Below are 23,742 nucleotides of genomic sequence, written 5' to 3' on the forward strand. Positions count from 1 at the left end.
CTGTTTGTGAGATGTAGATTCATTTCAATACAGAAATTTCGTCTATGAATTAAGTTCCACAAGTGTATAACACGGAGAAGCTCTGAGGGTCCATTACTCCCATTTTGTTTGGGTGTGAACCATCGATGTTTACAGCAATATCAAAGAATAAGATGATGATGGTAGAAAGATCTATGGGCGTTATGTGGCAAATAGTACATGCATATCGGACCATGAGTTGTCAATTTGTATGAAAAGATTTCCGATACAACCATATTATTGAGAAGCAAGGTTTAAATGCTATACTCTCGTACTAGTATTACAGGGTTCTTGTCTTGTGGCGTTCACCTTAGACACACATCTTTTTAACGATGTTTAAAAAAACGACAGAACCAATTTAATGTCATATTTCCATATTTTTTTTAAATGTAACTAAAAGTCTTTTATCTGACAAGAATACCCCTATTTAGCGGACAAGTAATTTATTCTTTTTTCTGTTATTGAATACCAAGAGAGAAAATAAATCCCGAAATTAATTTGAAACTTTGATACTCAAAAGTTTGCCAGCAAAATATTCACATCCCTTGGGGATAATTAGTGTTCGTCCAGTGGCATATATTACAATTGTGATGACGAATTCCTTCCTTTGTTCGAGAACAATCTTATTGAAATATAAATCTGTGATTTTACTATTTCCCGTGACAACTTCAATGAACCAAAGCAAAAGTTATACATCGACCTGTATTTAAATCAAATTGGTTCTCTTCTTCTTCTGGTATACAATAGTCTATCGACATTCGATGATTACCTTCTGTTGGCATACGTGGACTAGTCTATTTACAAAACTTTTACCCAAATTTATTCAAAATATATGGTTTTTTTTCTTATGTTTAATGTATACATGTATATATTTTAAATTGCGCTTTAGTTCCATAACTTTCAACCCAGTCGTATAAACGAATCATCGGCAAGTGCGTACATTTTATAAATCAATATTTCTGGTATGTTCCAATCTGTCCTTCACCATTGACAATGAGTATATATTACATTTTCCCAAATTTACCCTTGGAAAAAATATTTAAATAGATTTTAATTCCATCAAATCTTATTTTTTGGGTATTATTTATATTTTTATGAATAATATTCTTTACACCAGAAATGTTATTTATAAACAAGCGTATGAGTTTAGTAATGACAAGTAAGACAGAGTTGTATATCATACATCTGATAGTTCAAAATGGAAAGTTATAAGTTATCAGCCGTGTACACTGATCAATACATGCAGAAGTGAAACGATGCAAGCCCGACAGGAAATCGCTTGAATACCTGGACGTGTCACCTCACACCCCTCCCAATACCTTTGAAAGTAATACCTGTAGCCATGCTGGTGATCAGATGAGGGAAGATTAAAAGTTATTTGAAAAAAGTTTATTACTTTAAAGAATTATGAACAAATTAGATTTTCGAAAACAATTTTCACGGATCACTTATTTATGATTTCAACTTTGACTTTTTACCTAATTCCAATATCAACAGTTTAAAAACAAAAGACCGTGGTAATTTAAAAAAAATAAGAATATTTTCCGTATCAACTTGAAGTTAGTAAGTCGGATAAAACAACCGTACGATTGCCAAGATATCGACATGCAATTACGACTACATCGGTTACTGTAGTTTTGTTCCTTTTGGGTTTATAGACATATCGATTTTATTAACCGGGAACGAAGACAAAATGGCTGAACGGATCGAAATGATTCTCTAAATTTAAAATCGATGGTGATCGCTTATCTAGCGGAATAAAACTATAATATCTATGAATTTGAGCATTTTTATGCCTAATGAACATAATATCAATTTTTGATTTTTTTGCGAAGTTTCCCTTTAAAGTTGTCTAATGTAGATGTTGTTTCTTTTTCAGGATACCGCATAGAACAGATGTGGGGTGTCATAGGGCACAGGGTTCCCGACTACAGGATTGTTGTACTTCACATCGGAGCCAACAACCTGTGGAATGACACCCCAGCTGATGTTCTGACTCATTACCAGAGTCTGGTTGAGAGTATACTAAGACTCAACCCAACATGCCAGATCCTGCTTTCTGGGTTACTACCCCGCGGTCAGGACATGTTCCCTGGTAAGATGAAGTCCATGAGATTTCTCTCTTTGGTCAACAGGAAGGCGTCTTACATCAACAACAAGTTGCGCATCATAGTTCAATCTGTTCCCAGAGTGAACTATGTTGCACATCGTTCCTTTGTTGTTGATGGCAAGCTCCAGCGCCTACTGTTGAGTAAAGACGGCCTTCATCTTACCAGGGATGGTGCTACCACTGTGGTTAGAAACCTTGAGGCAGAGATCCGTCGGCTCCGTAGACCACCTACTTCAACACCGTTCATCAGATTACCAAGTATGAGACCATACTCAGTCCACTACAAGCAAGAGTCAACTGGTACTACTCCACAACAGAATCAACTACCAAAACCAACACCATACTCAGATGCAGTAAAGGTTCCAACTCAAAGGTTCACACAACCACCAACTCACACCAAACCATTGATAGTTGACAACGTTATCGACTTTCCATCTCTACCATCACGTGAAGTAAGTATATGGGTACTGTCGCCAGTTCGTGATTCGGTTCGCTCTCGTATGCCAGTTCCTTCTCGTGTCGTATCTCCATCTCGTGTCGTATCTCCATCTCGTGTTTCGGTACGCTCTCGTATGCCAGTTCCATCTCGTGTCGTATCTCCATCTCGTGATTCGGTTCGCTCTCGTATGCCAGTTCCATCTCGTGTCGTATCTCCATCTCGTGATTCGGTTCGCTCTCGTGTGCCAGTTCCTTCTCGTGTCGTATCTCCATCTCGTGTTTCGGTACGCTGTCGTATGCCAGTTCCATCTCGTGTCGTATCTCCATCTCGTGTCGTATCTCCATCTCGTGTCGTATCTACATCTCGTGTCGTATCTCCATCTCGTGATTCGGTTCGCTCTCGTATGCCAGTTCCTTCTCGTGTCGTATCTCCATCTCGTGTTTCGGTACGCTCTCGTATGCCAGTTCCATCTCGTGTCGTATCTCCATCTCGTGTCGTATCTCCATCTCGTGATTCGGTTCGCACTCGTGGTCGTGTTGTTACACCGCCTGATTCCCCAGTACGCGATCGTGACTTTTCACCTCCGACCGCGGCTAAGCGTACATTTACAGAGCCTCCGATTTACATTAAGGGGTCGTCTTCGCCTTTGTCTAATTTTTTTCCATGTACCTTAATATTTAGAGGTATGACTTTCCCATCGTCTGAACATGTGTATCAGTATGTTAAAGCTGTCGAGCATTCACATTTTACTTTGGCAGAAAAAATTCGGCATTCAAAGACAGCTGAAGATGCAAAACATCTTTCAAAATCTTATCATAAGATTTCATCAAATTGGCGAATGTTTAGAGGTGTTTTTATGTATAACCTCTTCTGGCTAAAATATCTGCAGTGTGAAAAATTTGCAAAGTGCCTTTTAGGCTCTGTAAAATCTGAACTGATACACATGGTTAATGACAGTTATTGGGGTACAGGTAAGAATGGTGAGGGTAGGGGCATGTTTTGCCAACACCTCATGGCTCACCGGAGTCTACAGTACAAGGGGTTAATTTCGAATGCTACTCCTTTCTTCCATTACCTTCGTTCATACCTGAGAGATGAACCTATTCCATCAGTCCCTATTTCTAGTGTTCAGTCTAGTCCATCAGTACCTCTTTCTAGTGTTCAGTCTAGTCCATCAGTCCCTATTTCTAGTGTTCAGTCTATTTCATCAGTACCTATTTCTAGTGTTCAGTCTATTTCATCAGTCCCTATTTCTAGTGTTCAGTCTATTTCATCAGTCCCTATTTCTAGTGTTCAGTCTATTTCATCAGTACCTATTTCTAGTGTTCATTCTATTTCATCAGTACCTATTTCTAGTGTTCAGTCTATTTCATCAGTACCTATTTCTAGTGTTCAGTCTATTCCATCAGTCCCTATTTCTAGTGTTCAGTCTATTTCATCAGTCCCTATTTCTAGTGTTCAGTCTAGTCCATCAGTACCTATTTCTAGTGTTCAGTCTATTTCATCAGTACCTCTTTCTAGTGTTCAGTCTAGTCCATCAGTCCCTATTTCTAGTGTTCAGTCTAGTCCATCAGTACCTATTTCTAGTGTTCAGTCTATTTCATCAGTACCTATTTCTAGTGTTCAGTCTATTTCATCAGTCCCTATTTCTAGTGTTCAGTCTATTTCATCAGTCCCTATTTCTAGTGTTCAGTCTATTTTATCAGTACCTATTTCTAGTGTTCATTCTATTTCATCAGTACCTATTTCTAGTGTTCAGTCTATTTCATCAGTACCTATTTCTAGTGTTCAGTCTATTCCATCAGTCCCTATTTCTAGTGTTCAGTCTATTTCATCAGTCCCTATTTCTAGTGTTCAGTCTAGTCCATCAGTACCTATTTCTAGTGTTCAGTCTATTTCATCAGTACCTCTTTCTAGTGTTCAGTCTAGTCCATCAGTCCCTATTTCTAGTGTTCAGTCTAGTCCATCAGTACCTATTTCTAGTGTTCAGTCTATTTCATCAGTACCTATTTCTAGTGTTCAGTCTATTTCATCAGTCCCTATTTCTAGTGTTCAGTCTATTCCATCAGTCCCTATTTCTAGTGTTCAGTCTATTCCATCAGTCCCTATTTCTAGTGTCCATTCTAGTCCATCAGTCCCTATTTCTAGTGTTCAGTCTAGTCCACCAGTCCCTCTGTCTAGTGTTCAGTCTATTTCATCAGTCCCTATTTATAGTGTTCGATCTATTTCACCGCCCTCTTCACCACAACGTGGGGGTGGTATTTTACCTTATTTGACTGGTGTTACAGTTATGTTTGAAAATGAAAAGGTAAAAAATATACTTCAAAATCCCATTAAAGAAAAAATTGGTTGTCTTCCTCCTGTAAAGCCTAATGGCGGTGAAATATACCTCATTCAGTCTAAACATCCCAATGACTGGAAATGCGACCAGTACACTTGGATTAATGAAGGTAAATATGTTTTTGAAATTGAAGGTGTAAAATTAAACAAATGTTACTTTAAACTAAGATTGCCTGGTTTTGAAACAAAAAGTGGTCGAAAGCGACCTCGTTCTACATCAGATTTTAAACGTATAGCTTATTGGTTAGACAGTAATCCAAATTTGGTTCTCATTCATTATATAGGCAACGAAGATTTATATCAACCAATGCCGCATGGAAATAGTAAACATGATACTGAATTTGTTCGTACTATGCCTTCAGTTATTGGTACCATTAAAGAGAAAGAGGGTAATCCACATAAGATTTATAAAAAAATGATTTGTACAAACGATGTAGACGGGTCACACCAAGCCGTAGCAAATCCCCGAAATACAAAACAGGTAAAAAATATTTTAAGTAAAGAGAGACAAGAAAAGGCCTTATCAAAAGATGACATATATAATTTAGTACTTTTGGCATATCAGTTAGATGGGTTTGTTTCTGAAGTTTTAGTATATCCAGATCTTTACGCTGTTGTCGCACTCCCCGAAATCATAAACGCATTCAAAGATATAATTGAGCTTAAAACTGAAGACCCAGTTTACTTAGTTTATGACACAACTTTTAAACTTGGCGATTGTTATGTATCACCGATAGTTTTCAAACATGTCATATTTGATGAAACGCCACTTGTTCCTTTGGCATTTTTAATCCATGAACGTAAACACGCTAAATGGCATGAAGTTTTGTTTAAATTTTTGAAAGATAAAATTCCTAGAATAGATAAAAAACAAATTCCTTTTGTCATTGACCAAGAACCAGGTTTAAAAAGAGCTATTCGAGATACTTTTCCAAATTGTCCGATTATGTTTTGTTGGAATCATATAAAGGAAGATTTTAAATTCTGGTTAAAAGGCAAAGTTGATACAGTCATTCCCAAAAAATGGGTACAATTCGAATGTAGACACTGTTAAAAAATAAATTTCAACTGAGCAGAGAGATAGTGTTGTTTTCTTCTGTGTCTATATCTAGTCTGTCATTTTTTAAATTTTTACTTACACCATTTTAGTTGTTTTCTAGTTTTAGCATTTTTTGTAAGACAAGGTAAGTATGAACGTATCGGAGGTTAGTGTTGTATAAAGTCATCTTAAAAATTGCATTAGAGAAAAACACAAGATTTAAATCCAGGCTCATGTGAAATGGGTTACATTTACCACCATAGCAAACTGATTTATACGTATTACTCTGTATATATTGAAAGCAAATAACAATTTTAAGGTCTGAATTAATATAGTGTTTAAAAAATAATTCAAATAAGTAGTTTTCACAACTTATTTAGTAATAAATTTAAACTAATGAAATGTTATGCTGTATAATATTTTAGTTTCATAATACAGCTTTCCAAGAAAAACTCTATTATTTATGTTTTGAATCACTTGTATGTATTTTTTATGCTTGTATTAATCCACACCCCCATCTTTGTTACGGAGGTTGATATCAAACCAGTATCTGAATGCTGATACATAGTAACACTTAACTCTTTAATGCTAGCTTTTCTAAACAATTTTTTGACATTACAAACTAAAAAAACTGTTTTCTATCAAGTTATATGTTTCTTTTAGTCAAATGGACTTGTTCTTGTCAAAATCTCCGTAACGATTCATGAACTTTCACTCAAAAATATGTTTTACCTAAACCGAATACTGTTCAACTTAATTTTATTAGCTCTATACAGATACTGTCATCTTCCTTCACACCATAATGTATGTATTATACTCAACTATGAAGTTTTGGAGTCAAAATAGTTTCATTTCGAAAATTTCTATCCTCCGTAACGACATTTAAAACCTCCATAACGGACAATTCCAGTTCTTACCAACAGCAAACATATAAATGAATGTAAATATTGGAATTAAATGACAAACAAGACAACAGAATTAAACATTTTTCTTAGTAAATCGTTATCTAAAAAGAGTAAAGTCCTGTTAGAGAAAAAACACTTTTTTTCCTTAAAATTCTATCCTCCGTAACGTAAATCAATGATGTCGTCTATGATTGACATCACCTTTTGATTTTTATTAGTGATAATTGATGAACTGATTTGGTATCTATAACAATGTACAAGAATTTCAATTGGTATGATCGTGTTTACATGCATCTTGGATCTTTAGATTTTTTTTATTTTGCATAACCTCCGTTACATTGATGAGTCCTACATAATCTTGAAAATGTTTGCCATAAACCGCTGTTAAAGTTATGATTGTCGTCGTAATTACACAAGTTGTGTTGTAGACTATTTTAAATCTAAGAAAATGGCTGATATAACGTTTATTAAACGTTATAATGTTGCTCACATAATAGGGAAAAACAAGTTAACCTACCTTTCTCAAAACAACATTTTTTTTCTCAAAATCTGTATTTTGTTTGTCTGTTTTCTTTATAATAAATGATGTCTGCCACAAAAATGACTTTCGGCAGTGTCGGCAGCCGCTGATACTTATAAAAAAGTCTGACAACTTAACTGTAAATAACTGCGTCACGGAGGTTATTTAAACGGAGGTTAGTTTTATTTACATTATACATGGAAATATGTAACAATATTGTTGAGTTGCTTTCTCAAAACTGATTATTGAGAAGCTTTATGGGTGCTTTCAATGAAATAATCATCATTTTGATTTGTTCTTGGTTAGTGAGTTCCAAAATACGCGTTACGTAGGTTGGATTCTTATATGCGACAATCGAAAAAAAGAGAAAGAGAAGATTTTTTTTAATTTTTCGTTTCATTGCAATAAAAGTGAAAGGCTGGATTTTAAAATTTGATGTATCAACTTTGCTTAAAGTCACTTTGAGCATGATTTCCAATCATATAAATATGTTTTGACTGTACCTAAAGATACGTTACGGTAGGTTATACGTTTATCGGCGACATTGGTTTAATGGGTAAATCAAAGTGTATATTATAACTTTTGATTCTAAATTATTTTTGTTGATAAAAATCAATATAGTGTCAAATAAAAAAAGCAAATCTAATCATGATTTAGATGAAATAAAGTATTTTAATTCACACCGATATTTTGGAGTTTTTCTTGGCGACATTCGGAATTCGTGTGATTTCCGTATATTGAATAGAAAATCACACAAATATATTTACGGGTTCATTCAACCTATGCCAACATTTTGAAATTTAGGTATAAAATTGTGTGAAAAAATGTTGGCATAGGTTGAATAATTTGTTACAGATTAAGTGTTATAAAAACATAAATTAATTAGGGGCTAATCAATCTACAACCAGTTTAAACGTAGCATTGATGTTTACTCAATATACAATTTCTTTTACAAGTACTAGTGAAAATGTAGGTAATTGTGTGTGTTGAGGATCTCTATTTCATAAAGGAATAAGTTTAAAATTAGTAAAATGAAATAATGGAGGGGGGGGGGGATTTTATGAATTTTTATTTAAGGAACAATCATCTAGTCATATTGAATATCTATGAGTGTCGTTTTCATGAATAATAAAGAAATATATGATAAAATATTGAATTTTATGTAAAATAGATTCCTTCAAATACAATGGCATACACCACTATTGAAACTCATGAATTTCATAGATACTGACTCATGTAAAATATCTATTTTAAATGTTCACTATTAATTCCAACACATTCAGAGAATAAGACAAATTTCACTAATATGATTGCCTCAAAAGTCATACTATAGAATATGAATTGAAGCTGCATCTGCACAAGCAGCTGGTGTCATGTTGTTATCCTTTAGTTAAAAAACGAGACATAGCGATCCTACATTCCGTCGACGTCGACGTCGGCGGTGGCGGCGTCCACAAATATTCACTCTGTGGTTAAAGTTTTTAAAATTTTAATAATAACTTTCTTAAACTATTCTGAAATTTTAATAATAACTTTCTTAAACTATTCTGGATTTCTACCAAACTTGGACAGAAGTTTTTTTATGATCATAAGATAGTATCCAGAAGTATTTTTTGTACAACAAAAAATCCATTTTTTCTGTATTTTTCTTATAAAAGGACTAAGTTTTTCTGCCAGGAAACATTACATTCGCTCTGTGGTTAAAGTTTTAAAAATTTGAATAACTTTCTTCAACTATCATGGATTTGTACCAAACTTAAACAGAAGCTTGTTTATGATCATTAGATACATTGTAGTATCCAGAACTAAATTTTGTAAAACAAAAAAGCCATTTTTTCCCGTATTTTACCTATAAAAGGACTTAGTTTTTCTGCCAGGATACAATACATTCACTCTATTGTTAAAGTTTTTAAAGTTTTAATAACTTTTTTATACTATCCTGGATTTGTACCAAACATGGACAGAAGCTCACAACTCAATATATAATGAATAAAAACAAACACAGAGTACTTGAATTTTCTAAACTACCCGTAAAACAAAGTAAATAAATAGTGTACTGTCCAACTGGAAAGTTGCTGCCTATAAATGAACCAAAAAAAATATTTTTTTAAAATTTATTTAAAATTTTATATTGCAAAATTAATTTGATTTAGAAAAAAGTTTGTGTTGAAATATGTTATATTTGTATATTTTGTTGCTTGTTAAAGTATGTTTCATATTTAATACAACAAAATATTGAAAAAGAAATAAAAAAAATTGCACTATTGAAACATTTTTTAGTCTCTTTTTTCTCAAGTATTGTTATGTAATTAATTTTAGAAATTTAGTCTTATTTTATTTTTATAATAATTTAATATTTATTTCAACTCAATTTTGCTAGTATCAAGTGTTCTTTTTTACAATTTGGTCTCTTTAGAATTTGTTTATAATTCCATTTTTTACTACAACACAATTTTGCAAATACTTTATTTTTGTTTGTGAATTTTTAAAGAGTAATATTTAGTGCTTAAATATACTGACTGTATTTTACCTTTTATTAATTAATAATTGTTATAACAACACCTATTGTATTTTGTTTGTAGGCATAGGTTGAATATATTTTTATCAAATGTTGGCATAGGTTGAAGACACCATATTTACGATATACATCACAGAAGAATATAATTTTATTTTAGTATACATATTAATCACTTAGAACACGAAAAAGATTATCTGTGACATATGTTAAGCTTGCATTTTGTGGTTATTTGCCGGCGACACTGAAATTTTGTAATTGTACCCATTTTTTGGGAATGACTGGATAGTGATAATATTAAAATTTATATAGATCATTTGAATCAGATGTTGCATTCTGATAATGAAGAAGAATTTTTGGAAACAAAATTGAAATTAACATCAAAATGGACTCCCGTAGTTTTAGAACATTTCAATAAACATATATCTCCGGCAATTCAAAATCACTCTGGTAAATGGTTAATTGAAAAATATCCCGGCATGTTTGATCCTTATTCTGGAATAACAAACAATCTTTCCGAAAGTATGAATGCCGTTTTAAAAAGAGAAAATGATTGGAAAGAGCTACCAGTAGATTTACTGGCTTTGGGTTTTTATTACATACAAAATTTTGAGAATTATGAAATTTTACGTGGACGTTCTGGTTTAGGAAATTATCATTTGAAAAAAGAGTTTAGTAGAGCATTTATTTCACCATCAGATGTTATTTTTCCAAAAAGAATTGTAAGTCCAGATGAGGTAATTGAATATTTAAAAAACGACAAGCCACTTTTTCAGTCTAATTCTTTCCAATCTGACACTGATCCTTTAGGCAATTTAAATTCACAGGAAATCATAAAACAAACAAAGTCTGATGAGAACACTAGTACTAATCAGGTCAAATTAGAAAATAATGAGGTAATAGCTAATCAACAACCTGTCATAGAATACCCGACTGATAGCAGTCAACAAAGTTTGGCACGATTTATTGTTGACAATAATTTAATTACTTTGGTTCCACAACAAGGTGCGTTTATTGTAAATGGCAGGAAAGGAAAATACTGTGTAACTCTTTTTCCAAAAGAAACATGTCAATGTGAATCCTCATCTACTTGTTTTCATATTTTGGCTGCAAAAATGAGTATATTTGTGTACAAGGAGTCCTTCCGGTCAACTTTTAGCCCTTTTATAGTAATATATTTATTTTGTTCTTTATATCATATTATTTGTCATTTAAATATCTTTAAGAGTCAATTTACAGACTTTGACCGGGTTATAAGCTTTTTTGTGAATTTAAGTTTTAATGTACAAAAATGTGTTGCCTGATTCACACAAAGAAAGTCTTCCGGTCAACTTTTCGATAAAAGAACATATTCAAATATATATTTTTTTAATTTTATCTTATAGAACATTATGTTAGCTTTCAAAATCAGTTTTATTTATTAATTTAGCTTTAGCGGTTCCAAAGATATCAGTTATAATACACCCATTTTTCTCTTCCGCGTTTTCCATTTCCGCGTTTTAGACCTTCCCAGTTCGGAGTAACCTTGTTTTATCCGCCCCTTTATGCCGTTATGGACTAGGGTGGATGCTTACTGTGAATTTTAATATGTTTTTAAAAGATGGAATTACTTTTAAGAAAACGGCTCTGTCGTTAAAATAATATGGAATTAGAAAATACACTACTTATGTATTTTTTTTTTTATCCAGATCCGTTTTAATTATGAGTTTTATTTCATTATGAAGTTGATCAAAACATTGTTATAAATCTTTTTAAGTATGAGACCTCAGTATGACAGGTTTAATTATTGTCCATACACATGTGTTAAAGTGATATGAAACTTCAAATTAAAAAAAATGATGAATATGTATTTATAAATATGAATGGCACGTCTGTAGTGAAAAATTTATGTATATATACTTTCTTCTCAAGAAAATTCTAGTCTATATTTTTTCCAAATTTCCAAGAAATTTTACTTTTTTTTTATATTTTTTTTTTGCTTCCTGTAAATAATTCGCCGAATATGTTTTGCGTATGAACCCAGAGTGAACTTTCTCGTGAAAATCCCGTGATCGCATCAATTTAACGTATAGAAATGTCATTGAAATAAACTATTTGTAGTATTCGTATTTCCACGGTATCATGTGTTAAGCCTTTTCAACCGTGATTTTTATAGTTCGTTCTTATATTGTACTGTTATACCAATGTCCCAGGTTAGGGAATGGTTTGGATCCCGCTAACATATGTTCAACCCCGCCACATTCTGTATGTATGTGCCTGTCCCTATATCTTATACTAGAGTATATAAGAATACAGTTATTTTAAGATATATATATATAACCTTTATGGCTTATACCTGAGTATATAAGACATCGCATACCAGTGGCGGATCCAGAACTTTTCATGAGGGGGGGGGGGGGGCACTTACTGACCTAAGGGGGGACCGCTCCAGTCGTGCTTCAGGGATTCACAATATAATCAATCAAATGTTTCCCACGAAAGCACCCCCCCCCCCCCCCTGGATCCGCCTGTGAATACAGTTATTTTAAGACATCTTTTACTAGAGTATATGAGACATCGAATACAGTTATTTTAAGATATCTTGTACTAGAGTATATAAGATTTATCATAGATATACCATAAAGTATATAGGATATCTTATTTACTTCAAATTATATAAAATGGCTCATAAAGAATACGTAACTTTATAAGATAAAATATGCTTGAAAACGGCTTGTCACAATTATTACTCAACCTAAGGATTTCGAAATGCATAATACGCATGCTAAAGCTTTCACAAAAAACTGCGACGACCTAAGAACGGATCATGACAACTTTATGTCAATAAATAATTAATTCGGCAAGCTCGACTTTGGTTAAACAGTCAATTTAACAGTTTAATATCTAGCTGTGACACGTACATTTAAACCCGATTTGCACACCCCATTGACCCCACGGTATATTAATGTATCTTATGCAATTTAATATAAATTATTAATCCATTACTAGATGGATTATCAACTAATTAATCATTTCAATCTGGTTAATAAAGGTAAATAACTTGGTCGTGACTGTCAGTAAACAATGATTTGTCGCTAACGTAAACAAATCTAAATGAAAAGATCTCCAGTCACCTGATTCCACTATGAAAACAGTGACTAGGAAAGAAAGCTACAATAATTTAAATACCTGTGAATTCATTGACCCATATTTAACGTTTATCGGTTAAAGTAAAAATAAGCCAAATAAGGGGAAAATGGCAAAACTGAAGAAATTCTTCCATCTCTCGGATCCTGAATACACAGCAAAGTTTCAACGTCTATGTGGAGTCTACCTTAATTATCAAAGTGACCAACCGTCGGAAGGAAGTTTAGGAAATGAGAACAATTCTTGTACAGTTCGGAAAAGAACAGGATTACAGGATTGTAGAAAAAATAATATCATAGAGAACCAAAATCAAATTGAATCTCAGGATACTGTGTTCAGGACGCCTAAGTCAGAGTCGGACAGAATATGGAAGCATTTATCCATGTTTCAGAAATCTCTGTTTTACATACTGACATGTGCATCCTCCTTAGGAAACGAGGCATTTTATTTACTTTTCTACCCGTACGTAGCATGGAATATGGATTCTGTTGTAGTTCGTCATACAAATGTAGTTTGGACTTTATGTATGTACGCAGGACAGGCGGCTAAAGACTATCTAATATGGCCACGCCCAACATCTCCACCCGTGGTTAGATTGGAGACCGACTTTCTGCAGGAATATGCAATGCCTTCCACACATGCGATGTCAGCGACGGCTATACCATTTATGCTTGCGTATTCAATAATACATAGATATGATGTAAGTAAACACAGTTATTAAAAATACCCATAAAATCATTAGAGAGTCATTCATTTTCAGTTTAGGGTAATGTATGAACGGGTTTTTTTCATTTTTTTTCAATTTATAGCATGTATAACTAGCAGTGCAGTGGCGGATCCAGGTGGGGGGGGGGGGGGGTTTCCGGGGGTGCGCACCCCCCTTTATTTTTGCCGATCAATGCATTTGTATCGGGACATATGTTTTGCACCCCCTGCACCCCCCCCCTTTTGCCCTGGGTTAGCACCCCCCTTTCGAAAATTCCTGCATCCGCCCCTGCAGTGACTCATATTTTATAACAGCTAAATACATTCATAGTTAACTTAATAAGTTATTATTTGCCGATAAAAAAAAAAAATTTATCAAAATTTTTTATCGTTACATATAAGCCATTTATTCATCAGAACATTTTAACTTTATGTAAGCCGGATCCATAACAATTAAGGCATGCACCCATAAACACCGGATATAATTTACCTATAAAGTGATAAAAAGTGAATGTTATGATGTTCTAGCATTTTGTCGTTACGCCTGTCCTATGGGCTTTCGTCAGTCATTCCAGACCCTTATGGGAAGTCAATTGAGGTCGTTTAGCAGCATTCAGCTGACAATGAAACAATAATGTATACTAGTTCAGCAAATAAACATTTTTTGGATAATGTCACACTTGCGGATATCCCACAACTTAAAATCTTAGTAGCAGATATTCTTGACATGTTTATCATTAAGATCACAATCGACAAATCGACAATTTTTTTCCTTTTCAATATTTCCATCTTGGAATTACAGAGGATTTGAGTAGCCTTTATGATATGTATAACTTATTTAGCACTTATAGTTGTAGAGTTTTCCCACAAATTGCCAAAATAAAAATTTTAACCCACCACTTTTTAAGTCAAGTTAATATATGTCAACATAGGGTGTGTATTGAGATAAAAGCTTGATTTATCCATCCCTTCAACATAGTTATAATGTGTTTCAGATATCTCCTGTGTTTGTGATAAGTATAGCCATATGCTGGTGTTTATTGGTGTGTCTCAGTCGTCTCTACCTTGGGGTCCATTCAGTAATGGTAAGTATTTTACACGTTATCTAATCTATAATTGTAATTACTTTCGATTTATGATAATAACGAGATCATGAAATGGATTCTGAGTTTCAAAACTGATTTGCTTTAAATGACTATTTTCTGTTATATTGAATGCTGGGTTTCGACATTCAGTTCTGTTTTGTACAGGTATTTTCCTCCGTTATCGAAGCATTGCATTTGGAATAGTGCCTATAACTCTTCAGATTGATACAAAGCAGAAAACATCTAACGAAAATACAGACATGACGTGGCAGCGTATCTGTAAATTCCAAAACAAAAAAGACAATAAGAAAATATCTGAGAGAACTTGCAGTTACTGACTGCCAATAACCACTAATAAATTAAAAAATCATACATGTATCTAAGACTAAAATATCAATCAGTACACATCCAACATCCAAATAGATAATTCAGTTTCTGATTAGTGGTACTTTCACTAGTGATTCGCTGCATTTATTCAGGGAAGAGCAGACAAAATTAAAGCATTCACATATTTGGAAACATAACTTGATTAAATGCTAACTTTTTCTCAGAGATCAAGATTAATCTTAATTCAAAAGGTTGCGTACGGACTGTGGCATATCTAGAGAGAGGCGTTTTTTTAATCTTTAAATAAAATGTTTTTGTTTTGTAGGATCTCTTATGTGGAGTGATAGCATCTTTAATCATCATTTTGTTGACTGTACCTTATATGAAGGAATTTGATATGTTCCAACAGTCACATCCCGTTGCACCGCTTGTTGTTTTTGGCATCAGTCTTGCATTAAGCACTGTCTGCTATCCCAACGCTAAGGATGGTTCTCCATATACTGCAAAAGCCGATGCCGTTCAAATTGTAGCCGTCTCAGCAGGTGTTACTCTAGGGACATGGATAAATTATCAGTTTGGGTTTACAGTAGACAAAGGCCAAGTCTTCCAAGCTCAGATTGTTATACCCACCATTACTATGATGGCAGAGTCTTTATTGAGATTTGTGATTGGCATTGTTATCCTTGGTGCCCTGTATTCAGTGGTGAAAAAATCATCAGTGCACTTCTTTTCTTATGTATTCAATTTAGAAAAACCAAACAAGAAACATCCATCAGTAGAGATTGGATATAAATTTGTTACATACTATGTTTTAGGATTTGCAATCATATTTTTGATACCATATATCCATTTTCTATTGGGACTTGGAAGAACGGCGTATTTCAATGAGGTTCAGTAGATAGTATCAGAAGTCATACATACATGTGCGGTCATGTACGATATTATAACATTTAAAAAAAATAAAAACACTGGTCAAATAGAATTGCTCATATAAACTAATTATATAAGTTAATATAATTACGTATAAAGTAATAATCTATTTATCTTATTTACCTATGACGACGATGTCAAATTCATGTCAATATCGTTAGCAACGCCACGTGCCTTCTTTGTTTTTAGCGATAATTTAAATTTTTCCATCTCAAGCGAGTAGCATGATATGAAAAATTATCTCAAAAAAAGATCAAAAGAAAAATTCACAAAATAGCGATAATATAAAGTAAGTAACATCTTGTCATGGTGATCATATTTCTGTACAATTGATAGAATTGTTATTTTACAAGTAATTGTTAAGTTTATTGTTTCCAAAATTTAGAAGTTTATTTATAATAAATGATTTAACATGCTTTTTTTTAATCTTGTTTGCTATCTCTATCATATTACAGAAACAAACTAGTGGTGATTCTTGAGGGGGGAAAAAGATATGGACAAAATCCTTGTAACAAGTGTTTTTCGAAAGTAATCAAGACAAACGAGACGATTTTAATTTTGAAATTATAAATTCCCCCCACCTTAGTAACAATATACCAACTTCACCTGCATATGGGATATATATTTCCCAACTTATTCGATATGCAAGAGCTTGCAGCTCCTACTCAGACTTTGTAAAACGTCATCAGTGTCTGAGTAGAAAGTTGATGAACCAGGGGTATGTCAAAGAACGTCTCGTCCTTTTTCTAAAAAAAAGTTCATCGGAAGGTACCAAGACCTTGTTGATAAATATTCCGTATCAACTTCACAAATAATACATGATGGTCTTGATGTATAGATTCTGCGTACTGATGTTGTTTGTCATCTTAACAACGTTTTATATTGTTCTTTCATTTGTCTTTGATCTATTATTAATATTACTTTTACTGTTGGATTGTTTTATGTTATATCCATTTAACGTGGCTCGGTACTTAAACATCCCGTCAATGTGTTTGTATCATCTCTCATTTTTTTCTGGAGTGTTTTGTATATGCGACTTTTTGTGTTTCTTTGGTTCTTATAACGTGACTCTGTACTTTAAAAGATCCCGTCAGTATGATATTGTTCTATTATATGTCATTATGAAATTTCTATTATGCATTACAAAATACGTTGAACCACAAACGTCAAAATTATTCAATCGCGTAGTGGAATGAACTATTTGTGGATTCCTATAAATTCTATATAACTTTTGGACTAGTTTAAATCTCGGTCTATTTCTGAACTTAATTCTTGTATACTTTTGATTTTTTAACCCTGTATGCTAACATTGCCCATGTGAAATTTTAGAATTGTTTGTATATATACATTGAACGACAAATATAAGTGACGTATACAATTTTCTGACGTCAGACACGCAAATCAATGAATGTGTTTGTAGTCAGATATATGTTTTTGTGTTTTGTTAAATTGTTCCTTTTAAAACTGTTACACGATGATGACTGCTGTACCTATATTTTGACTATTTTATAAATTATGACTGTTTAGTTCACGCATCATTGTAAATATAACCGAATTTGATGAGACTGTCATCAAAGTGAGAGGTTTAGCGCTGTAAAACCAGGTTTAATCCACCATTTTCTACATTTGAAAATGCATGTACCAAGTCAGGAATATGACAGTTCTTGTCCATTCGTTTTTGATGTGTTTTGTTATTTGATTTTGCCATGTGATTATGGACTTTCCGATTAGATTTTCCTCTAAGTTCAGTATTTTTGTGATTTTACTTTTTGCTGTCTATAAAGAACATCATTTGCTTGATAGCTGAATATAACAAAGAACGATAATTAAATTAAAAAAAAGGTCAAACAGTTATTGTCATGACACGGGTTATGTTCTTCTCATATATTTTATGATAGTATGATACTAAACCTCTAACGGGAGGGATTGTACCTGATATTCATATGATGAAGACATAATCTTTCAATCAGTTTAATTGAGGTCTGGAGCTGGCATGTCAGTTAACTGCTAGTAGTCTGTTGTTATTTATGTATTATTGTCATTTTATTTATTTTCTTTTGTTACATCTTTTGACATCAGACTCGGACTTCTCTTGAACTGAATTTTAATGTGCGTATTGTTATTCTTTTACTTTTCTACATTGGCTAGAGGTATAGGGGGAGGGTTGAGATCTCATAAACATGTTTAACCCCGCCGCAATTTTGCGCCTGTCCCAAGTCAGGAGCCTCTGGCCTTTGTTAGTCTTGTATGATTTTAAATTTTAGTTTCTTGTGTATAATTCGGAGTTTAGTATGACGTTCATTATCACTGTACTATTATGCATATTTTAGGGGCCAGCTGAAGGACACCTACGGGTGCGGGAATTCTCGCTACATTGAAGACCCATTGGTTGCCTTCGGCTGTTGTTTGCTCTATGGTCGGGTGGTTGTCGCTTTGACATATTCACCATTTCCTTTCTCAATTTTATTGTGTAACAATTTGATTGCCGAAATGAAATAGATGCAAAATTAACACATCATAGCAGACATATGGTCACGAAACAAAATATAATGAAAATACAAAAATAAGAAATAAAACAAAAGAAATTTCGAAGAGGAAGACTAAATACAGACCCACTTTATATGGAGTACAAAGTATCGTAGTCTTCATTACTAGAACACGTGCTCTTTTTATTGGGTTTATTGATTGATTGTTGGTTGCTTAACACCCAGTGGCAAATATTTCATGCATGTTCAGGACGAGAACAATTTAACAATATATACAATAGGTAGTTCTTGTAATAATAGAGGCCATCCGGGATGATGGTCAGGGAAATTTGGACTGCCACTGGAAAATGAGGGTATTTCGGATAGAGACAGACATTTTGCCTTGCAACAGGCCATCCCAAAGAGTTGTTGCAAGGGTTCTTAACGTTTAAAGAGCGCGGCACTCTCTTTACACGAGGCATCGGATTCAACGTCCCCATTCTGACCGGACGTGGCTGCAAACTTGATACATCAAGCACAGCCAAACGAACGCCCAACTTTGGCAAGCGTTTTACTCCCGATCGGAAGAAGGCCAAGTGACCATATTTCTATAACATGTATAACCCAGTCACCCTTGAATCATGCGCTTTTGATAAGAACTTGACGTATCTCTCTTTTTTTTTTTGTTTCAGCTATTTTCGGTTGTGTGCCAGTTTTTACTTTTTCTCGACAGGTTTTCTAACAGAAAATATGACCATATTAAACAAGTGTGCATCACTCCTGGCAGATTTCTATTGCTGGTGTTTCAAATAGGCTTTTTGAAAATGAAAATGAATTTACTTAAAGGTTGTATGGGAGTATTAAATACTGTGCCAAAATGTATTTTATATGGTACAATTTTAAGGAATATTATAAAACATCCATGGCACGTAGAATATTTTCCAGCTGCAGGTTGTGTAAAAGTCTTACTTTTTTGTAAGGGTATAAACAGGGACCGTGCACTGTGCACTGTTGACAAGAAAAATATCAAAAGACAGTTCATATAAAAAGTTTTAATGGAGTCACGTTTGCATTGCAATTTGCTGTTTGGAGTAAAAATCTGAACAGATCAATTATTGGAAAAGAATATATTTCAAGACCGCTCTGATCAGTTAGTGCTACGGTTCAGCAGGTAGGCGATTGTATCTGCAACATTATGCCAGTCATTTAGTTTAACGACCTTGTACGAACCTGTTTTTTCATTAAAAAGGGTAGCAATGCATGTATATATATATTATCATTATATTATAGAGTATTTCTAAATGAATTCTCTATTCCCTTTTCATTTAAACCGAACAACAGATGACTCGTGACAAAAGCGTTTTGACTTGTGTTGTCTCCCAAGCAGCCAAGCAGCATGCTTACATGTCTTGAACAAGTATGTTGTTGCTGGTTGCTAGTGTCAAATACTCAAAGACTCTTTTAAAGAAGATCGTGATTTTATAGTGTTTATGTTCAGACTCTTGGATATTGTATTTCGATTAGTTATACAAGTTCTTAGAGACTTATATGATGATTTATTGTATAATATGTCTCTGGGTCTGGATTCATCAACCACTGGGTTTCCATGGAACTACCTGGTTTGGATTACACCGTTACATTTCAAGACATAATCACACAAATTATGATAGAGACAATATTGTAATCTCATTTCACAAAATTTTCCGTAAACCCCAAATTCACAGCTTAGTACAACAGAAACATTTTTGAGAATCTAAAGAAGATTAAACAAAGGCATCTGAAACTGATCGAGCCGATTTTCCTCTCCAACTGCTTGACATTGCGAAATCCTAATTAAAACTGACTTTGCTTCTTGTCTGAATAGAAGTTTCAGGACAAGATGCATTACAAAATCACCTATATCGACTATCGATATTAGGACACAAAACAATTTTCATAGTTCATTTAATTACTTGTGATATTGTTCCTAATAGTCAAAAGAGATATTAATCGTACGTCGACGTCCGTCCAATGCGTAACAAAATCACTGGACACTTAGTTTATCACATAACTTTAAACATAAAAGTTCAGCATATTTGTTCTTATCGTACAGCAAAGTGCAGCAAATGCACATTCTGGAAATATCTGTAAATATATGCTAAGAGCAGTATTATGGAAATAATAAGCGACTATTCAGAAAATAGCGTTAAAATGTCATATCTTAAAATTTTAACATGATAGTTGGACATCCAAAAAACATGCCAAGAAATCTTCGCTAAAAATTCCGGTCGACCCCCTACGGCAGTCATTAGTAGCTAAAGATTTGATTTCATGCAAGAAATTTATTTATGACCTTCATGTACGTGTCGCTTAGAACACGGTCATATACCAAATGGTCAATATTATTCATCCATGTAATTTGCTCTATGGGATGTTTGCAGAATTTCAACGGAGACAATTTCTTGGCATGTTAAGGTGTTCAACCTGGACTATCAAATCTTTCATATTTTGTAGATCTTTTTATGCACATTTGGAATATCAAGTTATTCTGAAATCTAAAAAAAAATAGCAATAACATTTTTTTGTTAACGATTCTTCCATATTAGAAAGTTAATTTAATCCTTCCAAAATGAAATTACTACTCCTTACATATAACAAACTGCATTCCTAACACATCCACCATGGCCGTTTTTAATTTTTTTTGGCGATCAATTTCGTAAAACGTGGATTTCCATGGCTAGCATTCATCTTTTTATCATAATAAAAAATCCTATTTAAAATATTTTTGAAACGCAGTTGTGTTCTTCTTCGCTAGCCAAGGGTTACGATCCACTCCCGTTCTCTCCACCGAAAATATGTTTATTGCAGCTTGACCCATTCAACTATAGCAAACAAAATAATTACATAAATAATACTGATGTTCCAAAAATAAAAGAGAGGCGAAAGATACAAGGGACATTCAAACCCATTAGCCGGAAATAAACTGACAAGGTCCTGGCAAAAACGAAAAAGACCAAAGAACAACACTATTTAATAAAATTCAACATGGAAAACTAAATACTGAGCAACAATTAAGAACCACACCTAAAACCGGGATCGATCTCATGTTCTCCGGAAGGTTAAGCAAATAAGCATTCAAACTAATTATAAATCCATTCTCAATTTTATTAACACAAATATCCTCCAACATTTATTTAAAATAAGATAAGAAACTGGAGGAAGGAAAGCCTGGAAAATTAACAAATCTACACTTGTTTTAAACTTGTGTTCGAATAAAAAATAAATCTTCAATGATATTTGGGATTTGAAGTGACTTTTAAAAATCATGGTAAGCTTAAACATGTTAACGCAACAGTACCAAAATGACTATCCAATGTGCACCAAGTTTGCCTAAAAAGTTACGGATATGATCTTATAAGTTGTTTTATGCCCCTCAGTCAGGCTGTAGGTCCGTCTATCCAGTTTGCTTTAACCAAATATTATGGACCTACACGTACTTAAAAAACTCAGATTACGTTCGATAACGATATGCGCAAGTCAGTGGGCCGAAACATCAGCTGTCTTTCATGGACACATTCAGTTCCTTCAAGTTGTTTTATAGAGTAAAGATCTTCCCGTGCTTGTATTTCCTATCATGATTTCCTTGATAGAGGATTGCTGCTCATAAGGAAGCTATTAAACCAAGAGTTCCAAATGGGGAAGTTAAAATCATCCCTTCGTAAATTTTACGTACGCCATAACGAGTTGGTTAACCGTTACGGAATAACAGTTTCACAGATGATATCGGGTATGTTTATGGCAAGCCGTTCTCGTCAAAACTATGTTTAAACCCTTGTTTCGAAAAAAATACACACTGAGAAATCGAAATTACACACTGAGATTTAAAAAATAAAAAACACACACTGAGAATTCAAAATTACACACTGAGATTTTAAAAAGACACACTGAGATGAAATAAATTGAAAAACACACACTGAAAATTGTTAATTACACACTGAGATTTCAAAAATACACACTAAGATTAATATGCAAATTACTAATGAATATTCATAAGATGAATAATTCAACAGATTAATATCTTGATCTCAAGAACTCTTGTCATTATAATAAAATGCGATTCCTTCAACCAACATTCGTAATAAATTTCAAGACTTAACATCGCTCATATTCATAAGTTTGTTGCCTATAATTCAGATCATTACTACCAGTAATTAAACATGTGTCCCTTTTCAAAAGTCTTCCAACTGTTTCCCTGATTTCGCTAGTTAATCTTTTATATTTTTGTTACGTTTATATGCTATAATAGACACTGACTTGAGTAAAAATTTCACTGCATTCTTTTGCAGATTGTTCCAATGTTTTCTTATAATTTTGATAAAGTTTTCACCATTTGGTTATATTTTGTAATAAGAGTAAGTGGGTATTTTTCTTGTTCTTGTATTTCTAAAGTTTTTTTTATTAATAATTTGAAACCAAATCGAAGGACTAACGAGTTCTGTCCCCTTGTTGTTTTAAGCTTGTAATAGATTCAGATTAAGTATGCTAATTAGATATGTGCGCATAAAAGTGCGCACAAATCTCAGTGTGTAATTTTAAATTCTCAGTGTGTAATTTTAAATTCTCAGTATGTAATTTCATATTCTCAGTGTGTGTTTTCAGTTTATTTATTCTCAGTGTGTCTTTTTTAAATCTCAGTGTGTAATTTTCAATTCTCAGTGTGCGTTTTTCATTTTTGTAATCTCAGTGTGCGTTTTTCATTTGGCAGTTGCTATTTCCCAGGATCCCAAATTTTTCTTTTCTTTTCTTGTCTTGCAAGACTCATTTTTTAGATTATAACTAAGCTAAATTTCATTCAGTTAGCCATGCAATTGTAAAGGCCTTTCTCAACTACACTTGCTTTGAACATATTTTCCACCTAATATACACAGCTGTAGGGAGTCAAATAATTTTGTAAAACTAATTCTCCGATCAATTATCTTTTATTTCCCATTTTCCTTGTGATTTCAATTTTTTAGAGTCCCTTTCATAAGATTATATCATTCTTGGAAGTTCATAATATCGTGTTCCATTGTCAAAATCCGAAAACTGCAAAATTTATCACAAATATTTCAGCCATGATCTTAAAATTGAAAATCAGTGATCAGATTACACGCGCCCCCTTGGTGCTACTGGAGATAATATTACACGCACTTCCGAACGCACATTATATGACATGCGCATTACAATGGCCGGACAAATA

The 23,742-nt window shown here is 33.4% G+C and overlaps 1 protein-coding gene across 1 annotated transcript; it reads left to right on the plus strand.

Annotated features, from left to right (window-relative positions):
• Nucleotides 1–12,819: 12,819 nt before the first annotated feature.
• LOC139513572 (sphingosine-1-phosphate phosphatase 2-like) lies at nucleotides 12,820–16,474 on the plus strand. The gene is made up of 3 exons (XM_071302200.1): nucleotides 12,820–13,712; nucleotides 14,713–14,802; nucleotides 15,455–16,474. The coding sequence occupies exons 1-3, from the start codon at nucleotides 13,122–13,124 to the stop codon at nucleotides 16,025–16,027; spliced, it is 1,254 nt and encodes a 417-aa protein (XP_071158301.1). The 5' UTR covers nucleotides 12,820–13,121; the 3' UTR covers nucleotides 16,028–16,474.
• The last annotated feature ends 7,268 nt before the right edge of the window (nucleotides 16,475–23,742 follow it).

This window comes from Mytilus edulis, chromosome 2 (genome assembly GCF_963676685.1).
Source record: "Mytilus edulis chromosome 2, xbMytEdul2.2, whole genome shotgun sequence".
In the NCBI taxonomy this organism is placed as follows: Eukaryota; Metazoa; Mollusca; class Bivalvia; order Mytilida; family Mytilidae; genus Mytilus; species Mytilus edulis.

Bases quoted from the DNA above. Each gene is read 5' to 3' on its own strand.
- LOC139513572 (XM_071302200.1), top strand. From the start codon at position 13,122: ATGGCAAAACTGAAGAAATTCTTCCATCTCTCGGATCCTGAATACACA. The intron at 13,713-14,712 runs GTAAGTAAACAC...AATGTGTTTCAG, and splicing joins CAATAATACATAGATATGAT to ATATCTCCTGTGTTTGTGAT. The intron at 14,803-15,454 runs GTAAGTATTTTA...TTTGTTTTGTAG, and splicing joins TTGGGGTCCATTCAGTAATG to GATCTCTTATGTGGAGTGAT.